Source organism: Cricetulus griseus (assembly GCF_003668045.3).
Source record: "Cricetulus griseus strain 17A/GY chromosome 1 unlocalized genomic scaffold, alternate assembly CriGri-PICRH-1.0 chr1_1, whole genome shotgun sequence".
Classification (NCBI taxonomy): domain Eukaryota; kingdom Metazoa; phylum Chordata; class Mammalia; order Rodentia; family Cricetidae; genus Cricetulus; species Cricetulus griseus.
In genome coordinates this window covers 4,752,554-4,779,608 of record NW_023276807.1, presented here as the reverse complement: position 1 = coordinate 4,779,608, position 27,055 = coordinate 4,752,554, and the positions used below count along the sequence as shown (strand labels likewise).

General features: G+C 43.8%; 1 protein-coding gene across 3 annotated transcripts in view; it reads right to left on the bottom strand.

The window, feature by feature from the left end:
* Uxs1 (UDP-glucuronate decarboxylase 1) overlaps window positions 1-27,055 on the bottom strand; it is a 74,014-nt gene that overhangs the window by 29,023 nt on the left and 17,936 nt on the right. For 2 of the 3 annotated variants that reach the window (XM_027386722.2, XM_027386723.2), the window contains exons 3-7: window positions 26,334-26,382; window positions 26,033-26,076; window positions 16,163-16,223; window positions 9,726-9,906; window positions 786-890 (exon numbers count right to left, since the gene is read on the bottom strand). In XM_027386722.2, the coding sequence (XP_027242523.1) occupies window positions 786-890; window positions 9,726-9,906; window positions 16,163-16,223; window positions 26,033-26,076; window positions 26,334-26,382 (440 nt within the window). Of the gene's footprint in view, window positions 1-785; window positions 891-9,725; window positions 9,907-16,162; window positions 16,224-26,032; window positions 26,077-26,333; window positions 26,398-27,055 lie in introns of all 3 variants that reach the window. The other variant, XM_027386721.2, reaches the window with a different exon arrangement.

Here is a 27,055-nt window from a genome sequence, read left to right as displayed (position 1 = left end):
GCTTGTGTCTACTGTGCCCTCTCAGTCTGGCTTGAACCTGTGCAGGTCCTGTATGTGCTGCACAGTTTTTGTGAGTTCATATGTACATCGGTCCTATAGTGTCTGGAAGACTGTTTCTTCTGAAACACCTTTCGTGGCTACCCTACATTTTACTTAGTAACACCCTAGCAGGTTACATAGCAAGACAAGATGCTTCTCATCCTACCTTCCCAAATGGCACACCTACCGCCTCTTCTACATACTCCACCTGGGCAACTACCTGCATCCTTCTGCTGTCCTCCAGGCTCCACATACAGGCTCCTTCCAGAATGTAGCCCACAATCCCCTGTCCTGCCCCCAAACCGCTTTCCTACACTCAGCATCCACACAAGAACAACTAGACCATCGCTAAGTGTGAGGTCAAGCAAATATGGAAAGTCCTCCAAACTTACCCAGACTCCCAACATAGAGACGAAAAGCCCATCACTTTTCCTCTTAACCCTGATGCTTCCTACCTTCAAGCTGAGGGTGAAAAGATCTGTACTAAGGATGAGTCTTCTATTGCAGTAGTTGTGAAGAAAAAAGAAACGTACTAGCTTTTGCTGGTGTAAAAGTTAGTGAACTGGGTTTGAGTGCTGACTCAAGATGAGGAAGATATTAAGTTACAGGATTTGGTACAATCAAAGTTTGAGCAATCACAGTGGTCTTGAAATACACATTATGGATAGAAGTCTCACTAGCATGCACATTTGGAATTGCTTAAAATATTCCCAGAAAGAAAAAAAAAACAGGGAAAACTTACTGACCCAACATATTCAATGTTCCAATTGTATTAGTCTTCAGAGTCTTGATGGGGTTGTACATGTAGTTTGGGGGAGAGGCTGGAGACGCCAGATGGTAAATCTGATCAACTAAAGGAGGCAAAAGAGAAGTGTGTTATTTTTAAGAAAAAACAGTTTTGTTTCTAAATCATGAACTCTTGGGCCGTGACAGTTTGGCTTATGCTGAAATTCTACTTGCTAATATATGGTTGCCACTAGACACCAACTACATTCTTAAGAACTTCAAACAAAGCAAACACTAATAATAAATCACAAAGAAATTTATTTTAGAAAAATGCTTTAGTATGTGTATAATTACACTAAAGAGATGGATGTGACTTTTCCTTTTACATAAAGAATCAAATCTTGGTTGACATTGCTACTGTGGGGCATAAGCACCTTCGATGCTTTTCAGAGTTGATGGAGATTCTGACTTCAGAATCATCCATGCTGAGAACATCTCTTCCTGGAAGTGTGTTTAGGACAGCTCCAAAAAATTCAGAAGCGCTGGCTGTTTCCAAGTTAGCAACCCACATAGCATTCTTTACAGAAATCAAACACCATAACATAATGCAACCCACAGTATTTGATAATTCTGTGCTGAGGACAAAAAAAAATATTTTGCCTTTGGTAAAAGAAACAGTTCATAACACAATAGTCTCAAATATGAGCACTGGCTGGCATGGCATGGCATGGCATGGCACTGCATTGCAGGAATTGCATTGTACATGTGCATGCTGTGTGTTCAGTTCAAGCTACAGAGAAGCTGCACAAGGAAACATGGACAAATACTGCCAGAAATGCCTCGGATTCATTACAAGTTTGATGTTTCCTTTGTTTGTTTTCTTTCTTTCTTGACAGTCTCATGTAGCCCAGGACCTTGAACTCCTCTTCCCCTTGCCTGTCACTCTGAAGTGCCTGGATTCCCAGTATGTACCTCAACTACAGAACAAGTTGAAGTCAGCCTGGGCTATATAAGACCTTGTCCAATGAGGGCGGAGCCAGGGAACTAAGAAGAAGAGTGTCTCTTGTGAGCCCACTGCACTTCTTTGACATCAAACAGAAGCCATGAAGCTGAGAGCTGCCCTCCTTCCCACCACTCAAGCCTAGCTCTTTTCAAGGCTCACGCTGATGCCAGTTTGTACAGGAAACTTCCTGCTGCCCTAGTCAGAAATAATCTCTCTTGGGCTGGCCACTCATGCCGCTTTAACCAGTGACTTCAACGGTCAACTGATCTGTCCAGCAAGCAACAAGCTACTTGGGTACTGTTTTCCTACTTCCATTCAGCAGTGACCTCAGACCACAAACACAGAGTCCCAAGCCCACTGCAGTGATCAGCACAACCCCTTGGTGGACCTGGAAACAGTCAATAGAAAACAAAAAGTCCCCCATGGTGCTTCAGTCCAGGCCCCTGGGAGCAGTACAGAGTTAAGAGAGCAGTGATATAAGATATAAACTTGGGCTTGTCCCTCTCCCTCCAAAGCTACTCTTTCTGGTTCATTTTTCTGCCATCTGACACATTGGACCTCCTGATTCTCCTGGAAAGATAAGGGGTGTCCTGCACAGTTACATCCGGACCCTGGCTTAAGCAGGATTTACGTGCAGTGGCCCAGTTAAGAAGAACTTTAACACTGCATGAAAACCCAGGTACTGCAGTGCCTGTTTCCCTGTGCACATGTGTTCTGCCTGTAACGGTGCCTGCAATACCCCTGCTCCTGTCCTAAAAAGGACATTGCATGGACTGTTGACTTAATGTGCTGAGGAATTACGAAGAGGAAAGGGAACCTTCAGAGTAGGGGCAAAACCAAGTACAACTGTGAGATGCCTCGAGCAGTATTAATAGCTGGCTCTGGAATGTAAATAAAGCTACCAAGTTAATAACACTCAGCATCCAGAGAAAAAAGCCTGAGAACATGTCAGCTGTGAGTTCAAAGCACAGTAAAAAACAAGCGTCACACTCAGGCTGGAAGTGGGAGTGGCCTGCCAACTCACCCACTGCATCCATTGCTCTGTGGTGTCTCTGGATGTGGGTTGCCAGTGCTGCTGCCCTGACCCTTTTGTGTTTACAAGGCTATGAGCTGTGGTCTTAGCTAGGAAAAAGAACCTGGAGAAAAATCCTTGAGACCTCCGATCATAAGGCATGCCTCCCAGAGGCAGGTGCTTGCCTGTGGGCTGGGAAGAGTGGGGCAGGAGGGCACTGAGGCTTGCCAGGGAAGAGGGAAACTGGCACTGGAAAGGAGCTTCCTATGTGCCCTGCAGATAGAAGAACTCCCAAGGGAACCCACAGCCTTTTTCAGAGGCCACCAGAGAAATCAGGAGTTGTCTACCTCCTGTCACAGATCCTTATGCAGCCAACAACAGAATAACATGCTCTCTTGGTGACCCAGGTGGTACCAAGGTTCCTGTGGGATGATGCCTGTGCTATTAACAGCACTGGTACACACCAGTTAAGGACTGCATCACGACACTGAGGACTGGCATTACTAGGAGTCTCTCTGTGAAAATGTACATAGAGAAAGTTTCTGTAACATTCTCTTTTCTATACTCCAAGTCAAAGACCTGGCAGAAATGTGGTTAGCCCCGTTTCAATAGGATCTATATCCACAAATAAGACCAAGCATAGAGCAAAACTATCCCCAGGATAGTTTTCTGTACTGAACACATGCAGCCTTTCCCTGTCATGATTCCACTATAGCAACTGTTTCACAGCAACCATGGTGCATATGATACACTAAGTGCCAGGTAGGTGTGCATAGCGTCTGTGTGGGACCTGAGCATCTATGGATGCTGTATCCATGGGGATCTGGGACCATCCTCCAAGGGCATTGTCTTAACTAGGGTTTGTATAGCTGTGATAAAACAAACACTATGACCAAAAGCAACTTTGGGAGGGAAGGTTTATTTCATCTTACACTTCCACATCACAGGTCATCACTAAAGGAAGTCAGGGCAGGAATTCAAGACAGGAACCTGGAGAGTGGAACTGATACAGAGACCATGGAAGAACAAGCTTAACTGGCTTCTTCTTCATGCCTTACTCAGCTTGCTTTCTTACAGCACCTAGGCTTACCAGTCCAAGGGTGGTACTGCCCGCAGGAAGTTGGGACCTCCAATATCAATCAAGAAAATGTCCCACAGACTTGCCCAAAGGACATTCTGGTGGGGATATTTTCTCAGATGAGATTTCCTCTTCTCAAGCCACCCTAGCTTGTGTCAAGCTGACAATGAACCAGCTAGCACAGGGAGGACTGTTTTGGATGTATTCCTGGCATGGGGCTCCACAGAGTAGCCCAGCCTCATCCTTGACAGCAGCATTTACAGTGAGAAGCAGGATTCCAGGACATGTGCAACCTGCCACAGTCCTCTCAGCTCAATGGAAGAATGGGATTGGGCCTTGCTTCCTATGAAACTGAACTTCATATGAAGGCTGCATATGCCAGAGGCCTGGCTCAGTCTGGGGCTGGGGCATTTCGGGGCTCCACACGAAGCTCTCTGCTGCAAATTAAGCAACATCTTCAGTAAAAATTTATTCAGTAAAATATATACTTCAGTTTGTATTTTACACTTCACCATAAAATGAAAGTTGAGACATTAATTCATCAATTACAATATTTAACTAAAATATTCTCATGAACACAACATGATGCTTACACCTGATGCTTAGGTCACCAAGGACCCAAGCCTCTCTGTAAGCACACTTTTCCAAGCCTGCTGTACACCTGGGTGCCCAAGAGATGTAGCCCAGCACCTCTTACTTCCCCTTCCCTGGTGTCCTTTCCCATGGCCTCTCCTAGCATTGAGGTGTTTGGTAAGGGGTTGCCGTGGCTTGGTGTAAATGAGGGTAACCACCGCTGTCACAGGAGCACAGGGAAAGTTGAGCTGGCAGAGCAGGTAGTGTTGGTCTTCAGTGCTGCTGATCACTCTCGCCCCTCCTCCCCTGGGCTCTCTCACGTGTGCTGCTGCTGTTGGAGTGAGGCATAAGTGTCGCTCGCTCTCCACATCTGTGCTTACCCACATGCTAGAAAACCAACATGGAAGAGCTCCCGGCAAGGTGTAGGCTCTTTGCCTCAGGAGCCTGAACACGAGTCCTAGGATGTATTCCAGGGGCACATAGGATGGCTTTTGAAGCAGGTTTCTGACAGCTTCAATTACCAACAATCTAACACCCGACAAAGAGAGTGAGACTATATACTATGTTCATACGATGAGTCTTTGTAGTATCATTGACGTGGGAAGTGTCTTTGTAGGGAGATCTAGGAAGGCCGCACAACAGACCACCAAGCACCTGCTGAAGACAATTAAGCAGCTTTCAATGGATGACACAGAACAGGGCTATATTATAGGCTGCTTTCTGAAGAAAGGAGAGGCAAGAATATCCACTTATATTAGCTGGTCACCAGCAGACACTGCCAATGGAAAACATTATCCGCAGCAGTTTCCAAGGTCCAGTCGGGACTGGAAATTTAAGAGACTGTTTACAGCATGTATTTTTAATTTTGCATAAATAATACCTATTTAACTTCACTGGCATTAAACCTGCTTTTAAAAGAATGGCGGGAGGCAGAGGCAGGCGGATCTCTGTGAGTTGGAGACCAGCCTGGTCTACAAGAGCTAGTTTCAGGACAGCCTCCAAAGCCACATAGAAACCTTGTCTCAAAAAACCAAAAAAAAAAAAAAAAAAAAAAAAAAAAAAGAATGGCTGGATGCTAAATTCAGCAGATTCATTTCTCAAATGAGGATTCAGGGTAATTTTCTTTAGCTTATGATTTGTTTCCAAATTTCCTTTAATATGTGCTTTATTTTCATCACTAGGAAAGAACGAATAATCATTTTTAAAGATAAAAAAATTATCTTTCATTTAATTCTTTATCAATTATATATCAGCAAGAAACTGAACTTCTGTTTAATCCAATAAACTTGTATGTTTGCTGCATGTACATATACAAACATGAGTGTGCAGGTGTGCAAATTGTGTGTGCACACACAGGCCAGAGTGGGTCCTAGCATGTCTTCCTACATCATGCTTCACCTTATTGCCTGAGTCAGGGTCTCTCACTGATCCAGAGGCATGCTGTCTGGGCTAAGATGACTGGCCAGTGAACTTCCGGGATCCACTTGTCTCCACCCCAATCCTGGGGGCAGAAGCATGTAACTCACACCCAGGATCTCAAGTACGCAGAGCAAGCACTTGTACTCACTGAGTGGCCTCCCCAGCCCCAGTTAAATGGCCCATGTGCCATCTTTGAGAACCCGGGCTCCCAAGTTATCTTTCTGCCATGTACTCTGGGTTTACTTTCAGTGTAAAATCACAGGACACTTCATGCGTTTTCTGGGCTTGTTGTACGGTATGTTATGGAACGGGAAATGATCAATCTTGCTGAATGCTACAAGTGAGCTCTTGAAGAATGCGCTCCTGCTGCTATTGGTTGAGGGAGATGGAAACTAGAAGGGAACAAAACTACCAAATCCTGGAGGAGCCCTTGGGTTGGCACCCAGGCTTTACACTACCGAGTAGAGAAACAGCTTCAGTTTCCCAATATTCATGACAGTCTCAGCAAAGGACTAAGGATGCAGCCATTTCTGTGGTCTGCTCAAGGCCAGCAGCAGTGAGTTACCTCCCACTGGCTTCCATGGCTCTGCAGGTCACCTCCTGGCAGTTCTGCACCCAGTCGCCATGCATGACTATTCCACTTTACCGTGCTCCTTTCAGGCATGTGGATGACTGGAGGATGACTCGACTGTCTCACATGGACTGTATTTTGCAGACCGTTCACGGCCACCTAGCAGGCACCTTTAGAACCCCTACTGCTAGGACAAGGCAAGCATTTCCTCAGCTGACCTACAGTCCCCCACAAGGAAACCCAGGGAGGGCAGGTCCCCTGATCCATTCTGTAGGAACTACAGTTCAGTCCCGAGATGAGCCACTCCAGGCCAGTTAAACAAGTTGAGTTTTAAAAGGACACTGGGGGCAGGAGGACCCAACAAAGAATGCCATGGCTATGTTTTAAAACACAGCAGATCACATAACCTTGTCGTCTTGAGATGTCCCATGCTGGCCTCCAGTCTCCCTCAGGATCACAAGTACCCATTACACAATTCAAAGTCCATGCTAGCATCCTAGCTCTTCTCATCCCCCTCCCGCCCCCCGTAACTCCTCTAGCACACAGGCTAAGCACCACTGCTCCCCCAACTATGAAGTCACCTCATAACCCTGCTATTTCAAGCTCTGCCCTCTCTCTGTCTCCCTGCTCCCCTCCACTCTCTCCTCCTGTCTTCTCCCCAGCTTCTCTGCCCCCTCCACCCATGTTCTTTGCTGCTGCTTCTCTCATGGCCAGGTCCATTCTGCTGGCTACGTTTAGCCTACTACTTTTTCTGCTCTGGACTCTTCCTAGATGCCTCTGGCTACTCTCTTTCTCTCTCATATCTACAATGAAAATCTCCCCCTTAACCGTACTATGGAGCAGTCATGTCAGTTTTTACATAAAGGAGATGAAGTATCATTTGCAGGACGCATATTTAGACTGTTGTCTAAACTGTTGTCTGAACTGAGGAGATGAAATCACAAAAAAGGTATTTATGAAAAAACACACAGAAGGACCTTACATAAGACTGCATAAATGCTGTACAGCCTCAGCACACTTCTTCCCAGGTAGCAATGTGAAGGCAGAAGCTTGCACTGTATCTTCAGTGGTGGTGGTGGTGGGAGTGGGTGTGGCTACAGAAGCCGGGACTCTAACCACCCAAGCAGGACTCTATTGACTGTGGCAGGCTCCAGCTAGTCTGGGGTTTCTGTATCCTTAAGGGAGGTGGAGTGTGACACCACTTAGCTCCTGTGCTACTGTTAGATTAACAAGGGCATGATCTAGGTCCCCGGATGGCAGTTCTCATCAGCACACTATGGAGGGCTTCAGAGGACGCTTTCAATGTTATCTAAGGCCTCTGGACTCATTTCCTTTGATAGATGTGACTGATACAACATAACTAGCGGGTAAAACACCAGGTGTTTACTTTCACACAGTTCTAGAAACCAGACGTCTGGCACAAGGTTCTGGCTGTCCATGAGCAAAGGCTGGAAGGGGAAACTTCCATTTTAGGGCTGGGGCTGCACAATGGCACTCGGCCTGGACCTCCACAGGCCCTTCTCCCCGGGGGGTCTGTGCCCTTCTTGATTTCTACTGTAAGGTCAGCCCCACTGAAAGTGAGAGCCAGACTGCGCCTCTCCATCATCTATGCAAAGATCTGCTTTCCTCAGAAGAGCTCACAATAGCTTCTGCAGAGCCACCATCCACCCACTACTGCCCCAACCACAATCTTGTAAGTGGCCAGGGTCCCTGAAGGCTTTATATATTTAAAACTGAGATTTTATTATTCAAAAGCTTTAAGAACAGTGTTCTGGCTGGGTGGTGGTGGCACATGTATTTAATCCGGGAGGCAGAGGCAGGTGAATCTCTGTGAGTTCTGAGTTTGAGGTCAGCCAGCTCTACAGAGTGAGTTCCAGGATAGCCAGGGCTACACAAAGAAACCCTGTCACAAACGAGACAAACAACAAACAAACAAAAGTCCTAAAACAACAACAACAAAAACCCCACAGTCTTTTGTCCCTGTATCAGAACAGCAAACATAGTTAACTTATAAGAGAAACGGGTTATTTTGGCTGACAATTCTAGAGGCTATAATCCAAAATCAGATGGCTTCGTGATCTGAGGACCTTGGGAAGGGGCCACATCATGGCACAAGCGTACAGTGGAACAAAACATTTTTATTATAAACCCTGAGGCAGAGAAAGAGTATGAGCTAGGTCCCACAGTCCTCCATTTAAGAGTATACCCCTGACAACCAAAGGGCTTCTATATGCCATCCACCCCAAAGGTCCACAGTGCTTGCCAATAAAACCACCTAATAAAACCAGAGCTTTATAGATGGACCTTTCATCCATTTTGTAGTAGTCAACTTACTGTAAGATACTTAAAATAATGACATGCAAGCATCAAGCATCGGCCTTAGAAGAGAGCAGGGATGTTGTCTTAGTTCACTCAGCCTACTATAATGAAATGCCAATATGCTGCTGGTATGTAAAAAAAAAGGAATCCATGTCTATTGACGCTGGGAAGTCAAAGACAGTGGTGCTTGAAGATATGGGGTCCTAGGACTCACTGTCTCACTGTGTTCTAAGGGTAGGGATGCTTTTAACATTTTAAGAGCACTAATCCCTTTATGAGGGAACCATCCCCATGAAATGATCATCCTCCAATGCCACCTGTTACAATAAATCTTTCCGCCAAAAGCCGCTGAGCCCCACCGCCACGTGTATGCTTTATGCCAGCAGCCTGCCCGAGTTAGGTCCAAATAAATACACAGAAACTTGTATTAGGTGTAAAGCTGCTTGGCCAATGACTAGGATTCTCATCTATTAGCTCAGTCTTAATTATCATAAATCTATATATTTTATAAGACTTATCTTATCGGACACCTTATTGGCGTCCCTCCTTGTCGGTGGATCACATCTTGCCGCTGGAGGAGGCGAACGGGGAAAAAAGGACCCTTTCTGTTTCTCCTTCGCTTAAATATGAGTCTCCTTGCTATGTCACTTCCTGCCTGGATCAGCATTTCTCTACTACATTTCCCAGAATCCTCTTTGACTCCTAGTTCCGTCTAACTTGCTGTCTCATTGGCAATAAGATAAACATACACAGCAGTACATTCCCCATCAGCCACCCTTCCCAGCACCATCACCCTAGGAATCAGAACATCAACACGCACACATGTGGACCATAAATGTCGTGTACCACACAGGCTACATCCATACACCACTTTCAAGACTTGGGAAGCCACATGACAGTAGACGGTAACCACCCTTCTTACGGAAACTAGGACTGTACCTTACATAGGACAAAACATCAAAAAATAAATTGTAATAGCAATCACCTTCAATGTAGAGGGGCTCCACCACGTCATGGTTAATAAGCTCGAAGTTCTCATGGCCAATCCAGTGTTCCACATTTCTCTTCCTGCCTGTGAAGAAGTTGTCCACCACGGTCACCTCATGGCCATCCATCATGAGTTTGTCAGTCAGATGGGACCCCACAAAGCCCGCACCTCCAGTGATCTGTATTGGGACACCCCCAGAAAAAAACAGTGATGACATGGAGACACAGCTTTGGCGTAAAACTAAAAATTTGGCAGCAGGTAAGGTGCAAACATGAAAGGCTTTGTGGCAGCATCTTGACATACTCACTCCAGAGCAAAGAGGCCTTACTACCTGAACACTGCTTAGCTGTCTTCGACTATTAAGACAACATTCAAGGACCAGCACACACACAAAAAAAAACAGGTACTCAGTTCAAACCATCTCTATCAGCAGAGTTGCACAATACAAAAGCCTGTTTTACAACACACAAAATACTATCTGCTGCAGCTGACCTTTCCATATCTTCAGGGTCCACATCCATTGATCCAATGGATCTGGACTGGAAATGGTCTATGATGGCTGTATCTGAACTGAACACAGGTGATTTCTTGGCATTGGTCCCTGAGTGATATGGTATCACATAGATGTGAGTGTAATTTACACTGTGTTAGGTACAGCCATCTACAGATAATTGAAAGTGCAGAAGGGGGGCACAGGTTCTACGTAAATACCAACCCGGGCCACATAAAAAGGCACCCATGGGGCCCTAGAAGCCATCCTTTCTGGTACTGAGGGACAATGATTCACAGCTATAAAACCATTACTGATAATGTTTAGAATCACTTTAGTAAAGTGTCAGCAAAGTACAGGCTTGGCTAACTACCAAAAGTAGTGTGAATTTCAGTTATACTTTAAAAAGATGTTATGCAAAACTAGCATTCTCCCAATTAGTTCTAGGAACAAGAGAGAACTATAGAAGTTCTAGAGGAAAGCCATAAGCAATGCTATGTTGCTGCTTGGTTACATCTGAGTCAGAACAGAAACATGAGTGATGGGGGAAGTCCTTCTGTATGTACGTTTCTCTTACTGGTTGATGAATAAAACACTGATTGGCCAATAGCCAGGCAGAGAGCATAGGCAAGGCTACCAGACCAGGAGAAAGCTGGGGAGAGGAAGAGAAAAAGAGGGGTCTCGGAGAGATGCCATGTTGCCGAAAGGGTAACATGCCAGATTATGAGTAAGCCACAGCGTCGTGACAATACATAGATTAATAGAAAGGGTTATTAATTAAGACAGAGATAGCCAGTAGGAAGCCCTAGCTATCAGCCAACAGTTTATAAATTAGTATAGGTCTTTGTGTGTTTATTTGGGCCTAATCGGCTACAGGTCCAGGCTGAAAAGAAACTCCAGCTACACATGAGGACTACAGCTCTCCTCTCCAGAGCCAATGAGGCACCAAAGAGGCCAGCATAGGAGGCCAGCAGCAACATGCTTCCTAAATCCTAACTAATCAACACAAATGTGCCATACTGATTATGTCTGAAAATGAAAAGAAGAATTCACTCAAATTCAATGTTCCCATGGGTGGAGGGTTAGCGTAAGGTTGCTTCCTTCTGGGCAGAGAACGGGATATGGGAATGCAAAGCACCAGCTCAGGAGGGAGATAGTGATGGCAGCCACTATCCGGTCCTGTTCTTTCTCCACTTAGATTCCAGTATAGTGATGTCCTAATTCTCTACTAGTTCTGGGTAGGCTGAGGCAAGAGAATTAAAAGTGCCCACCTTCAAGTATTTTTTTGCAGCAATATACTTATATTCTACCTATATAAAGTAAAGTACCTATAATAAAATGATTTTCTGGGAAAATATCAAGTACTAGACACACTGTAGTACCTGACTCAGGGAGTAAAAGCTCATTTCATTTAATCTCTTCTTCCCAATGGTTCTGGGGGTTGAACCCAGGACCTCACACATGCTAAGTAAATGTTCTCCTCAGAGCTGTGTACACCCAGCTCCATGGCCATCTTTTGCTTGCTGCTTTTCTTTTCACTCTTGAGACAGGGTCTTGCTAAGTTGCCTGAACTCACTTTGTAGTCCAGGGAGGCCCTGATTTAGTGATTTTCCTGCCTCAGCCTTCTGAGTAGGCAAATTGCCAGCCGGCCAGAGGTGCCATCAGCTCCAGCAAATTTTCAGCTGCTTTGCCCTGTTCTACTTCCCCAAAAGATCCATGGTTACAGACTTAAAAACTCTCACTGTTTTGACTGACACTCCACGTACCACTGAGCAAATGCTTCTGGGGTAAGCTTCTCTGTGGTACTCTTGTGTCTTTGCAGCCGGAAGACCTGCAGACCTATGTATATTATAATGCTCTAATCGTAAATTTTATTCTGTCAGACAATTGTTTCAAATGGAAACAGTACCAGCAGAAGTTTAGCCTTTACGAAGCTTCTCCAGGAAGACCAACAGTGAACCCAAACGTGGCACAGCTCTGAACTCACCAGCTCATCTATCTCAACGTGCGAGTACTTCCTGCTCTTCTGGGAACTAACGGGTAGCTCAAAAGTCTTGTTCAAGGTGAGCGTTTAACTTACGCTGCCCAGAAAAATCAACAAAAATAAATTTCCAGACAACCTCCTCTGTGTCTAAGGCTTCAACCATTATGCGAAAGGCCTTAGGTTTTTAGCAACAACATGCCAGACTCAGGCACCAAATGATGCTAAAAAGTCCTTAACGCATGAGATGGCAGTTGTACTGAACATTCTAAGTGCATTTGTGGAAGTAAGGTATAAAGAGCAAGAAAATCTGCAAGAAAACCTTGGCAAGACCACGTGGTATTTACCTACCAGTCAGTGTGCCTATGTCCATCAAGTTCCCTTGCCAGAAACTCACTTTGGGCTGGGCGTTGGTGGCACACGCCTTTAATCCTAGCACTCGGGAGGCAGAGGCAGGCGGATCTCTGTGAGTTCGAGGCCAGCCTGGTCTCCAGAGCAAGTACCAGGATAGGCTCCAAAGCTACCCAGAGAAACCCTGTCTCGAGAAACCAAAAAGATAAGAAAAGAAATTCACTTTTATATATATGAAAGAAAAACACTGCTGGGAGGTGGAGCCAAAAGCCATTAGGGAACTTCCCTCCTGGGTGCATCAGTGCCACTTCTGCAGTAGTAGGGCCCTTATACAAGCGGAGGCTCAGCCTCTGTCTTCCCTTGCCCTCTACTTCTGCCCCTGGGTGAAATGGTGACTGAGTCAGATGCAGGACTCTAGTCTCCAGAATCATGAGTCATTTCTCATCATCAGAAACGATTTACTCTGTGCCATGTAAATTACACATGCAATGGAAATTACAGCAACACAAACACACAACTGCAGACCTTCAAAACCGTGGACAGTCTGACACACAGCAACAGACAAGACTAGATAAACCTTTGCTACTGGAACCTTGAAGAAGACAAGAACAACAGAAAAGACATCCACAATCTCATCATGGGTAACACAGCCTAATGTTAAGACAGCAAGATGGTCTAAAGTGACCTACAGATTTAACAGTCTTTACCAGAACCACAGATAGCTTCCTGGGAAAAGGTGACAAGCTGAACCTAAAATTTCTAAGGAATTGCAAAGGGATCCACAATAGTCAAACCATCTTGGAGAAACATACATCTCCCCTACCCGCCCCCAAAGTGGTATGACATGCCACTCAACTTCAAAACCTACCACAAAACCACAATGATCAATACTGATCTAGAAGTCAGTGGACACAACAGTACAGATATAAATAAATACTTATATTCAAATGATTTTCTACTTTCAGTAAAGTTACCAACTTCAGCAAAGGACAACTTCAGCAAAAGAATGTAGGCCCCTCACCTAATACTATATTCAGAAATTAACTCAAAATTTAACTGTCAGGTCCAAAAGAAACTCAGGACAAATGGCTAACTGTAGTTCTAACAGCGTAGCAAAGTGCTTGCTGGACTCCGGGCTCACTCAGTACCTATGGCTCCTCTCAGTTCGTCTCGTCCCACCGCTACCCTAAACTTCTCCAGCTCATGTGCTTCCCTTCCCTTAGCTTCTCATTCCTATACAATCCTGTCATGCTGGCCATGTGTCCTCCTGGTCTTTTTAGCCCGCCCCCTTCTCTTCACTTTTCCTCTCTTGCTCTCCCCGTCTATCTTTCCTCTCATGCCTGGTTCAGTCTACTGGCAGTGTTTAGCCTCCTACTTCCTCTTCCTGCTCTGGACTCTTCCAGATGCCTCTGGCTGTACTCTCTCCCCATCTACAATACAATCTTCCCCTCAACCACACCTTGAAGCAGTCATGTTCTCACTTTTTATAATAATACAGACCTAAATTTAAGTTTCAACCTAGAAAATTCTTAGAAAAAGACATGGGAAGGCTTTGTGAATTTAGATTGGAAAATAGCTTCTGAACTACAGTATTAAAACACAAGCAACAAAAGTAAAAACCAAAAATAGATCACCTGAAGTGGAGTTGATAGGGACACACACACACACCACACACACACACACACACACACACACACACACACACACACTTACTTTTATGTACAGCTAACAAAATCAAATTATTACTCTACACTCTGACAGTTTAGTAGAAATCCTGCAGAAAGTTTTATTGGTGTACTGCATTCCACCTGCTGGCTTATCTGGGGAAGATAAATACTTGTCAGAAACTGCCTGGAGGAGAGATGCCTCTCTCTCCTCCTCTATCTGGCTCTCTGGACAGAAGTCATATTGTGGGTCTGTTGGCTAAGAAAGGCATACTTTTATTGCTACCTGCTAAGTCTATGTGCTTTTATTTGCTCCTGGCAAATTTTTTTGTGTGTGCATTTATTGCTAACTTTAAAACAGCATGACATCTGCTCTTGCCATTTCTACTCCTGCAAACATGTTTAACTGTGAGGAAAATTCCTTCTGGTAAGCAGAGGACTCTGGGACCACCCTCAGGTGGCCACACGATCACCTGACCTATTAAGGCAGTAAGGAATTGTGGAGGGTGCTGGACTTCTCCAAAGCAATAGCTTGAGTAACAGCCCATGAAAAAAGAGGAGCTCTTCCATCTCTCCAAGTGCATGCTGATTCTTTGCTGCTTAGAATTTTTCACAAAATGGGAAAACAACACACACACAAAAACAACCAAAAGCAGTGGTAAAGAACCTCCAAAAATATATGAAAATCTCTATTATGATCCAGTAATAAAGAAAATAGTCACCTTTTTAAAAAAAGTATCCAAAGATACAAAGATGTCCAATAGTCCCAATGTATCATGGACAAACCTTGGAAACGTGCTAAGTGAAAGGAGCCATCATAGCCAAACAAACGTGGCATCACCTTATCTGTATGATGGAGCTGATTGGTAGGCTTACGCAGATAAAGAGGTAAGCAGTTGCCCAGGGTTGGGTGGCTCTCGGGCATCATGACTATGGTAAACTGGATTTGGTGAGGGCTGCACTATTCTGGGATTACAAAAGAAACCAACAAATTACACTTTAACAGTGAATGTAATGTGTATGGTGCCCCAATAAAGATGTGATTTAAAAAAATACAACATTAAAATCTCTGTGTAGTGTCCCACAAAATGGTAAGATATGGCTTTTCTCCTGGAGAGCTCGAGTTAGTCAGGGACGCCCCCAGGGTATTCACCACCGCAGTCCAAGAACCAGAAAAGGTTAAAAGCTGCAACTATGAAGTTTCAAGGATTTCCACAGAGACTGTATCCTTCAACTCTGAACTCTGGTTAATTCTAGCAATTCTATTTGGGCTTTATACATACAAACTCGTGTCTTCTCTGACGACAGACTGTTTAATTTTGGCCCCTCGCTGTAGATTTCTTTTATTCCCGAGCACACAGGAAAAAAGCCGAATGCCTACACAACATCACCTATATTCACAGCAACACCATACACAGTAGCTTCAGAGTAGAAATTGCCCATGTCCATCAACTGAGAAACAAGGTATGGCACATCATTAAAAGACAACATTGTTCACCTACGAAAAGGAAGGCAGTGGAGTAACACTGGAAACATCACTCTAAGTCAAAGAGGCCAGCCACAAAAAAGACACAGTGCTTCACTTCATCACATGAAACATTCGAACAGGCCAAAGCCCTTGGGATAAAAAGCAGCCTTAGTGGATGCTGAGAGCCAGAAGGAGAAAGGGAAAGTAGATGCTAACAGCACAAGGTTCCTGTCAGTATGAGATGCCATGAAAACAACACAAGCAAAATATGAAACACTGAACTGGATATAAATATATATCCAATTATATATAATGCATACTATGTATACATATATATACATATATATTTATGCCTCACATTTATATTTTATATACAAAATATGAAACCTCAAGTGAGGAGGAAGAATTTGATAGCCTAGAAATCTGAACACAGAGCAAATTTCTTAATAATATAACAGTGAATCTGGTGTGCAAACTTACCAAAATCCTTTTCCGGTCCTTTTCTGATAAAAATTTTACTGGTGGGTATTTCTGGGTGAAACTATAATACAAAGAGATTAAAAGGAAAAGTCAGTCCAATGTGTTCCTGGGTCACTCCCCAGGCCCGGTACAGACGGCATAGGCAAGCACTCCTCAGAACCCTGGGGACAAAGCCTGGCTTGACAATCCTTCCAGGAAACAGAGGTGAAATGCCAGCCCTCCGTATTTTGGGACAAACAGTTTTAATCCTGTTCTTTAACTGACAGAGGAATGCCTTGTTTAAAAGCATATATACATGTCTATCTTTTTGCTAAAGTAAACCATATCAGGTGAGAGTATTCTTTTCCCGTCAGCTCTCAGAGCATGGCTGCCGCTCCTTTCTTCTCCAGAGAGGAACAGAGGGGACATTCCTCACCCATTCATGTTTGGATCTAACTGGAGACAGGATGAGGGGAAAGGGAACTGCTGCTGACTGGCTCAGTCAGGTAAGATCATGGAATACACTAGACACGGTAGTGCTGCACATTAATCCCCAGCCTGGGGAGGCAGAGGCAGGAGGATCAACACTTCCAGGCCAACCTGAGCAACAGTGAGACTCTGCCTTCCCACACACAGTAGTAAAAAAGAGCTGAGGACCTATAGTAGACTTGTTGGATAAGTTCAAGTTTAAGGTGGGGACCAGGCCATGTTACTGTGGGTCTGTCAACTCCCTGACATTATTCAAGCTGACAAACCCCAAATTGGGGAAGGAAGGCCCCTAAAAGATCCTTAACACCCCCAACTGTGGAGGACAGGCTAGATTTCAGGTATGTGAACTCCCACGTCCACGTGCTTTGCTTTGGTTACACATGGAAAAGGCCAGCAGTTCCAAGTCTCCTCCAGACGGTCTTTCTCTTTGTGTGCTTCCTGTGTGCACTTCCTCGCTCTAAAAAAGGCCGGCCCATCTGTCTGCAGTGTCTGAGATTCCCCTGCTTCAGCTGTGTGTTACACTCAAGATTTTCCCTGCCATTAAAGCCTGCAATCAGAAGACAGAACAAACCTGGTCCAGACCCCTAGACAGTAATGGCTGAATCCTCTCTCAAGTGGCTTCCGACACCAACACAAGGTGTACGCTATTTCAACAGTCATTATGCTGTATTGTTTGGGGAATAACAACCAAATTCTCTGCTCATTCTCACTACAGAGGCAATTTCTCTGCAAATATATTTTCAAACTATAGTTGGGTGAAAGCGATGTGGAACCTGAGGACATGGAGGGCCGACTACAGCCCCTTGTTATTTCTTCCAGGAAGAAAATGGCAAGTAGTCTGCCCTGCTATCCAAGTAGTACGCAGCACCTCACAGGAAAGCAACTAGGACCCAATTATCACCTTATCAATTATTGAGAGTCATTCTAGACTTCAAGCCTTAGGCTTTTAGGACACTCAGAGGAGTGGGAAGCACTGTCATTAGGAATCTGAGTCACCACTGGGGTGAGAGAGCAGCTCAGCGCCAGAGTGCTTGCAGTGCATGCAGAAGGAAGGCCCTGGGTTCTGACCCCCACACCACAATAAAGGAAAATAAAACCATCACCATTTCTCAGTGTATTCAAAGAACATGGAGAGGAACGGAGAGGAACTGAAGCAACGGCATGAAGCAGGCTCTCTGAGTTCAACCAACTGTGGATCAGAACTGCTTTTAGTGTGTGGAGTGAGTGGATACTTTTCCCTGTTATTACTTCCTACTTGCACAGCAGGCTCCCTGACCAAGGCAAATCATTAGACGTGATTTAAGTGCTCAAGTATGTCACCTTATGTAAAGAGCATTTATTTTTCCGTGGGACGTACTAGAACCACACCAAACACCAAGAATGACTGCAAAATCAGTATTGGTAAATGGGAACCAACATGCAGGCTCAGGACAGACAACAAGAGCTACAGAGTGAGACTGTCTGCAGAGAGGAGGGGAGAGAATGGGAGCTATGTGGGGAGGAAATGGGGATGGGAAGGGAGGGGAGGGGCAGAACCGGTTATGCTAAGAAGGTCACATATAACCCCTACTCAGGCTTGTGCAGAGCTACTGTCCTCACCTGTATTTCCCTATACATAGTCCTTAGTCACCTCGTTTCAGGTAGGCAGTTTGTACAAAGTAACAAACACATTTTTAAAAAGAGCACATTATTATTTCTAGAAACATTCTTATCTCAAGAGGATGTTTCAGTTGAGAAAGTGAAACCAGGGGTCCAGTGAATTCCAGCACAAAGCTTCCTTAGTCACATCTGAGCTGTTCTGGGGAAAGGAAGCGCTCCAGCTCTTCCCACAGGCCTCACTCACCAAGGAGAGCGGAGCTGTTTTAGCAAGAAATCAATATGGAGACCCAGAGGGCAAACCCCTGCCTCTTTAAGGCAGCTTTGTCTCAGATTGACAGAACTGCTCTGGTGGAAATGCTCCCTTGTCTCTACTAGTTTAAAAACACAAAGAACATCACAAAGGTGTCAACAGGAGCAACATCACCTGTCTTCTGAGGGATTCTGTTTGCAAACCGTTGCCTCTGGGAAGCTATCTAGCTGGGTTTTCTAAGTTAACCAGTGGGACTTCTTAAAGAAATGAAAACCTGTGATGGGTTATTTCTTCCCATGAACAATTTATTTGTTAAAACCTTGATTAAAATATTCTAAATTATGCTGTCTTATTGAAAGGTAGGATTTCTGGCTTCTAGCAAATGAAAATATACATAGCAATAGAACTTCTGTACAAAATGATGGCACGGAGATTATAAAACCACAAGTAATGTATTAATTGGCTGAGAGAAAGACAATGAAATACTCTGTATTTCACTGTGCCTCTGCTTCATTCCGCTTTCTGTTCTTCAGGGAATTTGTTAGCAATGACTTCCCCCTCAATAAGAGCTGGAAGTAAGAGTTTGCCCGACTGCTCAGTTGAAGATAAGAGGAAAATGAGTGAGCATGCTTGCTGGGATCTCTCTCCATTCGTATACCCCATTCATTAGTCATTTAAACATTTTAGAATCAAAGAGAAATGACTTTCCATTTCCTCCTCTTTGCTCTGGACTTGATGAAGGGCTTACAGAATGCTAACACAAATAACTAAAACATCCCAGGAAAGAGAAACTTTGTGTTAGCGTTTCTTATTTAAATTTCTAAGGATTCAACCCTTACTTTTTAATGATTTATTTTATTTTTAATAAAATTAGTAAGTGTGGATAGGTGTGTGGATATATGTATCTTAGAGTGTGAGTCTCTATAGTATCCAGAAGAGGGCACTGGAGTTATAAGTAGTTGTGAGCAGCCCAAATTGGGTGCTGAGAACTAAACCTAGGTCCTCTTCAAAAGTAGAATGTGATCTTAAGCACTGAGCCATCTCTCTATGCCCTCAACGGTTATTCTTGTCACAAAATTGTCACATAACACAGAAGGAATAAATCCTAGTGCCTGAGGTGTGACTGACTTAGAAGTGCAAGTGATAAAGAGAAATTATATGGCAGACTTGTGCAATCAGGGAAAAGGAAGACATTTGCTGGAAGCTGATTTACATGGAAGCTTCTCTGTTCAATTCTTCCCTTGAAGCCACTTGACTAGAACTAAATTCTGACAATCTGGGCAATTTTGATGGCAAAGGCAGGTGGATGACTAAGCAGACAAGATCACAGGCTCCACATTGCACTTTGTTTTATGCCCTCCAAATGACTCTTATTCTGAAACTTTATTAAGCTAAGCAATATATGTCACAACTATTAGACCACCTTCTAGAAGTGCAAACAGGGAAGGATTAGCCTCAATCTGTGTGCACTGAGAATTCAGGAATTCACACAGTTTGGATAAGGAAAACTTCAACACATCTACATTCTTCTTCCAATGTTTTATGGAGATACTGTACTTAATTGGAGGAAAGAAACGAAAATGTTTATATGGACATTTATGTAGATTGCCACGGTTTATAGAAATCAAGATGATTTTAGAAGGATTTTGTTCTAGGGTGTATGTGTGTGTGTGTGTGTGTGTGTGTGTGTGTGTGTGTGTAGTGTATGTTGTATGTGTGTGTTGTGTGTGTGTGTGTGCATGTTGTGTGTGTATGTGTGTTGTGTGTGTATGTGAATGTGTCTGTGTTGTGTGTATGTGAGTGTATGTGTGTGTTGTATGTGTATATGTGTGTGTTGTGTGTATGTCTGCTGTGTGTGTATGTGTGTTGTGTGTATGTGAGTGTATGTGTGTGTGTGTGTTGTGTATGTTGTGTGTGTATGTTGTGTGTGTGTGTGGTGTGTGTGTATGTTGTGTGTGTGTGGTGTGTGTGTATGTTGCGTGTGTGTGTGGTGTGTGTGTGTGTGTGTGTGTGTGTGTGTGCGCGCATGAGCATGCACATGCACATGTATAAGTGGGGTAGAGGCCCAAAGTTGATGCTGTCTCCAATGGTTTTCTACTTTGTTTACTGAGACAGGGTCTCTCACTGAACTCACAGCTTGCTGATAATTGGTATAGCTAGCCAGCTTGTTGGAAGGTATCCCATTTCATCTCTCAAGTGCTGATTGGTGTTAATATTTAGGCATTTGCATTGGCCTGCCTTTGGAGTTCTGACAAGATAACGCCCTCAGATGCTACCACTAAGAGCACCACCTGTGCCCATTCACTATGTTCTCTTTTAAAAGGGCCCTGCCCCTTTTTGCGATCCTTTTCCTTTAATAAAAAACCCCTCCACTTGAACTCCATTGCATGGTGTCTTTCTGGAGCTGCTTTTGTTAAATTACAACAATTGGTCCTTATTCTGCATCTCATTTGCATACTCACACTTGAACCTATATAAACCTGTGGCCAGTACAGCCCTTTCCACAGTATGGCTTTTAGCCAGTTGCCCTGGGGGTTTTGGAATTCAATCGAAGACTTCAGTGTCAGACTGCTCATCCACAAAAACTACTCCAGGTTTTGAGGCCTGCCAGAGACAAGACTACTGCATGATCTACTGCTACTACTGCAGGCTGGAGAAATGGTCATGTCTCAGGGCAGACCTACTATTCCTATCCTCTGAGGTCACTCACTGCCTATGTCGTTCTCACCCTCTGCAGACTAGTTTCTCAGCTCACTGTTCTCAGCTCGCTGAGGCACCTGCAAGGGCAGAGCTGCCAACGCTCTTCAGTAACCTCCAGACCCAGACCCTCAAAGGCGTAATGGTTGCTGAGAGATCCTGCTACCATCCTCAACTTCAGCTTCTACTTTCCTTTTAAATTGGCACTCTCACCTGCAAAATAAAATTCTCCTTGTATGCTGGCCCCTTACTGTCTGCCTACTCTATTCCTGGAAGGAAGGCAAGACAAAACTCCTTATGATACAACATGAATTCAAGAACACAGCAAAAAGATCATTCACCATGGTCAAGTCAGACTTGTTCCAGAGATGCAGGGATGGATTCAATACACAAATCAGTGTAAATGAAACTGTAATGTATGACGCAAATTGAATAAATGTTCTCAAGAACAGTGACCACATGGTCATAGATGAAAAAAAAAAAAAAGAACTTTTAGACAATATCCAACATTCCTTCATATTAAAAGTCCTGAAGAAACTCAGAATAGAAGAAAAATATCTCAACATAATAAACAATGAACATGATAAAAAAAAAAACCATACAAACATACAGCTAGCTTAGTAAATGGGGAAATTCAAAGCATTCCACTCAATCCAGAATAGAGGTGCCCACTTTGCCCACTCTTAGTTTTAGCTAGAGCAGTAAGACAAGAGAAACAGAAAACAAATAGGAAAGAAAGATGCCAAAATATCTATTGGCATATGATATGACTGTGAGATAAAAAACCCTAAACACTCCACCAGAAAACACTCAGACCTGTTTCAAGCAAAGGCAGGATAAAAATCAACAACCAAAAACTCAGTAGCATTGCTACATATCATTGACAAATACACCAATAAAATCCAGGAAACAACAACAACAACAACAACAACACAGTAGCTTAAAAAAGAAAAAAAAAAAAGCCAAAAAAACCCTTGGAATAAACCTAACCAGGGGCTTGGGCAAACCATGATGGTAAAAACTTTGAACACTGAAGAAATTTTAAAAAGCCATTAGAAGATGGGAAGACCTCCCATGCATATGGACCATCAGGATTAATACTATTCTACCAAAAGCAATCTACAGATTCCATATAATATCAAAAGTCTAATGGTATTCTTCACAGAATTGGGGGGGGGGTCTATATGGAAGCAAATACCCAGGCAGCCAAAGAAATCCTGAACAAAAAGAGTACTCCTGGGGTACTACCATACCTGATTTCAAGTTACACTACAGAACAAAGCTACATTAATAAAAACAGCATGGTACTGGCACAAAACCAGACACATAGACCCATGGAAAAGAACTGAGGACCCTGACACAAGGCCACAAAAGTACAGCCACCTGATTTTTAACAGAGATAAAAAAAAAAAAACAAACAAACAGCACACTTAGAGAAAACAGAGCACCTTCAACAAACAGACCTAGAGAAGCTGGGTATTTTCTGTCCTTGTCCCAAGAACTTACCCATGGTAAATTTAAAAGTGATGAATTTATTTTTTTGGCAAAAGAGATTTCAAGGTGAGCCCTAAATAGATCCTTCAGTGTGGTTATTAACAATCACTCTTATGTGGGTTGACAATTAAAAAAAAAAAAAAGGAGCAATTGGGGCAGAAAAGAATACAAACTGTATAGTCTGCAGAGAAGAGAGACGCCGACAAGCTTAAAACACTACAGTCAAAGCTTGGTAGAGTAGAGGCTGCAATTGTTAAAGAGATGAATGCATTAAGGGAAGGGCTTGATCTGAACTGGATCAATGGAAAGGATGAGATCCCACCCAGCTAAGCTTCCAACTTCGAATAAGGTATCTTCTGCTCCTGAAAAGTAACTGCAATCAAAGCTGCTGCTAATGTGGCTTCAGGGGATCAGGGTCCATCCCACATTGGAAGCTGTTGTCTGTATGGTGCTAACTTTAGAGCCATGAAGAATCTAAGAGTGAAGGGGTTGTAGAATCACCTACTGCAGTTTCAGAGCCCCTCCGAGGAGAGGCAAGGCACCAAGTGTTAGGGGAGTCCCTACACAATGGCCTTGAGAAGTCATTGTGTGAAGCTGTAAAGCACAATCTGGGTTGTGTTGAAGACCACAAGACATTAGAGATGCCAAAGCCATGAGTTATCTGCCAAGATACCAGCCCAAGAGAGGTGTCAAAGTTGGAGAAGTGGAGCCACCTAAGCCCTTTAAAGTTAAAGTACCAAATATCAGACACGGAGCTACAGGATCTAGAGTTTGCCCTAATAGGTTTCAGTTTTGCTTACTCCACAATTTCTTCACTATGCTCTCATTCCTTCATTTTAAATTGGTCATGTATCCTCTGTGCCATTATATGTTAGGAATATGTAATTTACTTTTTGATTTTACAGGACACTGCAATTAAGATACTGCATGGAATCTCAGAAGAGACTTTAGCCTTTTACACGGTGTAGTGACTATACAAGACTACAGGGACGCCTGAAGTTAGACAAAATGCATTTTGCTCTACAGAGGCCAGGGAGCGGAAAGTGATGGCTTGAATAAGAAATGCCCCACATGTTCCAGGTATTTGGATTCTTGTTTCCCAGTTGTTAGTGCTGTTTGTGGAGGCTTGGGAAGTGTGGCCTTGCTGGAGGAGGCATGTCACTAGACATAAGCTTTGAAAATCAAGAGACTCCCGCAATTTCTAGTTCACTTCCTGTCTCTGCTTCCTGCTTCAGGTGTAAAGCTCTCGGCTTCTGTTCTTGCCACTATGCCTACCACTTGTAGCCATCATGGACTCATCCCTCTGGAAGCATAAAGCCAAGCACACCCTTCCTTTTCTAAGTTGCTGTAGTAATGGTGTTCCATCACAGCAATCTCTAACTAATACAGGTGCCCTGTATGGGAGGTCAGTGATGCTCCCAGAAGACATGGATTATTTAGTTAAAATCTCCGTGTCTATGTGTTATTGATATAGAAGACCCCACAGCAGCCAAAATATTACAAGCTGTCACCACTGCACCATAACCAGGTGCCAAGACTGACACTGAACATGTAAGACACTTGGGTTGCTGAACACTGAGACATCAGGCTACAGCTAGCCTGATAACTTCCCCTTACTGGCTAGCCTTTACAGAGCCAAAAGGTACTGTGCCATCCGCTGGGGAGGAAAGTCATCAATGGCCTTCCCACTGGTACATCCAGAATGCTATAGTATCAATCACCAGTAAGATGTACCTACTAGTGCAATAGTGGTATAAACGTTACAGGATAGCCAACTGCTTTTAGATGGGATTGAGGTGCACTCCACAGGAAGGAGTTCAAGCCTGGTATTGTAACCCTGGTCAAAAGGCTGTCACTGGGGAGGTCCCAGGTCCCAGGGAGGAACATACAGCTGTTGTTTTACTACATAGATACAATGTCAAACTATCTCATGGACATATTGATGTATATTTAGATTAGCCCTTACCTCAACCTTGGTCAGAGTCACCTTTGTCAACAGTAGGCAGTAGTAGTTAATGCACAGACTCATAAGTTGTCAGAGTGCTGAGAACAAGTGACTGTTTAGTGCTCAGCCTTAAGGGTTAACCCATGTTATACCTCAAGGCTCACCGGGACTGCAGAAGTGGTAGAAAGAATCAAAGAGCCAAAGGATGGGAAGTTATGCTGTGAAATACTGTTTGGGGGACGTGACATGGCCACTGCACCCATGAACTCACAGCAGCTATGGATACCTGCACAAGACCAGACAGCATCCCAGCAAGCATCACTAACTGCACAAGACCAGACAGCACCCCAGCAGGCATCACTAACTGCAGAAGACCAGACAGCATCCAGCAGGCATCACTAACTGAACAAGACCAGACAGCATCCCAGCAGGCATCACTAACTGCAGAAGAACAGACAACATCCCAGCAGGCATCACTAACTGCAGAAGAACAGACAACATCCCAGCAGGCATCACTAACTACACAAGACCAGACAACATCCCAGCAGGCATCACTAACTACACAAGACCAGACAACATTCCAGCAGGCATCACTAACTTAATTCAGTGCATTGCAGAAAAAAACAATAAAAAAAGTGAGATGGTAAGGTGGAGACAAGAAGATATAGGTGTGTTGGGGTTTAAGGGGGAAAGGGGAAAATAGCCTTAAAAAAAAAAAAAAGAAAAAACAAGACAACAACAAAAAAACTGGGCAGGAGAATCAACTGTCTCACCAGTATTGCAGTAGCTGCACACCTATGGGGCTTTTATGTGGGTTTTGGGTTCATTCCTAAGGGTAAGCAGTTTATCCAGTATCACCCCAGCACCGATTTTAGGAGGTTTTTTTTGTTTTTTTTTTTTTTTTCCCCGTAATTTCTTGTTACAACTTAGAAAAATCACAGTAAAAATAAACTTCAAACAAATCTCAAACAAACAAAATCTCCCTTTTTGTTTTCTTAGTGGAACGCTATTGCTTTCATAGGAAATAGTCCTTAACAACAAAGTATTTCTAGATGGTTTAAAACACCACATCCAGGACTTGGTGTGGTAGTGTTTGCTTATAATTTCAGCATTTGAAGGACTAAGCAGGCGATGTGTGAGCTCGAGGCCAGTAAGGATAGAGTGAGTGAGATCCAGGAGACTTCACAACACAGACAGGTCTCTAAACAACCACAGCTACATTCCGACTTTAAACACTCGGCTTCTTAGGGAAAGGAAAGGTCTCTCTTGAGAATGCCTTAATTGTTTATATTCTCTAAGTTCACACGTAACTTTCCTATATCATGAACTCAACTGAGATGGACATTCTAAACACTGAAATAGCCTGTCACTCATCTAAGACATTTTCTTAAAGTCAAAACAAAAAAAGTGTGCATACCTTTTTTCCAAATCTCTGATTTTCTCTCTTAATGGTTCAACAATCTGGAACAAGAACACAAATCAGTTTTAAAGCAAGCAGGGCCTTCGATTACTTTTTCCCTAGCTTAACACTAGAGGGAACAGATTTTAATAGGGCAAATGGTCTACAGGCCGACAAGCAGAAAGTCCCCATACGGAACAGAATATTTCAGTTGCAGAAGCACAGAAGCGCATCAAGATGCTTTGGAACACCCCCCACCCTCCCAGGGAGATTGACAGATACATGAATGGAACAGGAGCAAAGCGGAAGACAGACTAACCTCTTCAATCTTGCTTTCGAACTTTAGTTCACCATTTTCCTGGATAGACCTGTTGAGCAAAAAGCTGCGGAACTGAGATCAGTTGAAAGATTTTGTGCCTTCAAGATTTGTTTCTGAACTAATTACCCGAAAGCAAATCCTACTTAAAGACCCTCAGCCCGTCTTGCTCAAGTACTGATCGCCACTTCCAGATCTCCCCAGCAGGGGGCACAGAAGAGGAAAATAAGACAGTGTGAGAGAATCTCCTCAGGTCTATGAACAAGTGGGCTGTTCCCCCTACCCCGCTCCTGCAACAGATTGTTTCAATTAAACTAAATAATCTGACTGCCATGTTACACCCAACAAGAAAATTTAAGACGAAGGATGTAGCATGTCTATAGGAGTCTGTGTTTGTCTACTGGGCTTTCTTAGGGATTTAACACAAAATGGAGTTATTCCAAGGAAAAACAGAGTACCTTTAAATGAGACCTGAGCACCCCACCTATCCACACACAGCGGCCTTTGTTAGGGGACACACACTGGCAGTGGGGATAAAATCAACACAGCCCCAGCAGCCTTGCAAGCAAAACCAATTCCACAAAAAGAGGTTGCTGGGGGTGGGGAAGCCAGCTTGTTTCTTGTGTGCATTTTGAAGATCCCAATGCCAACTTCCCCATCAGGAACAGCAGGGCTACTCTTCAATGTTCTGATACCAGGAGATAAAAAGTGGAGCAAAAGTCTCT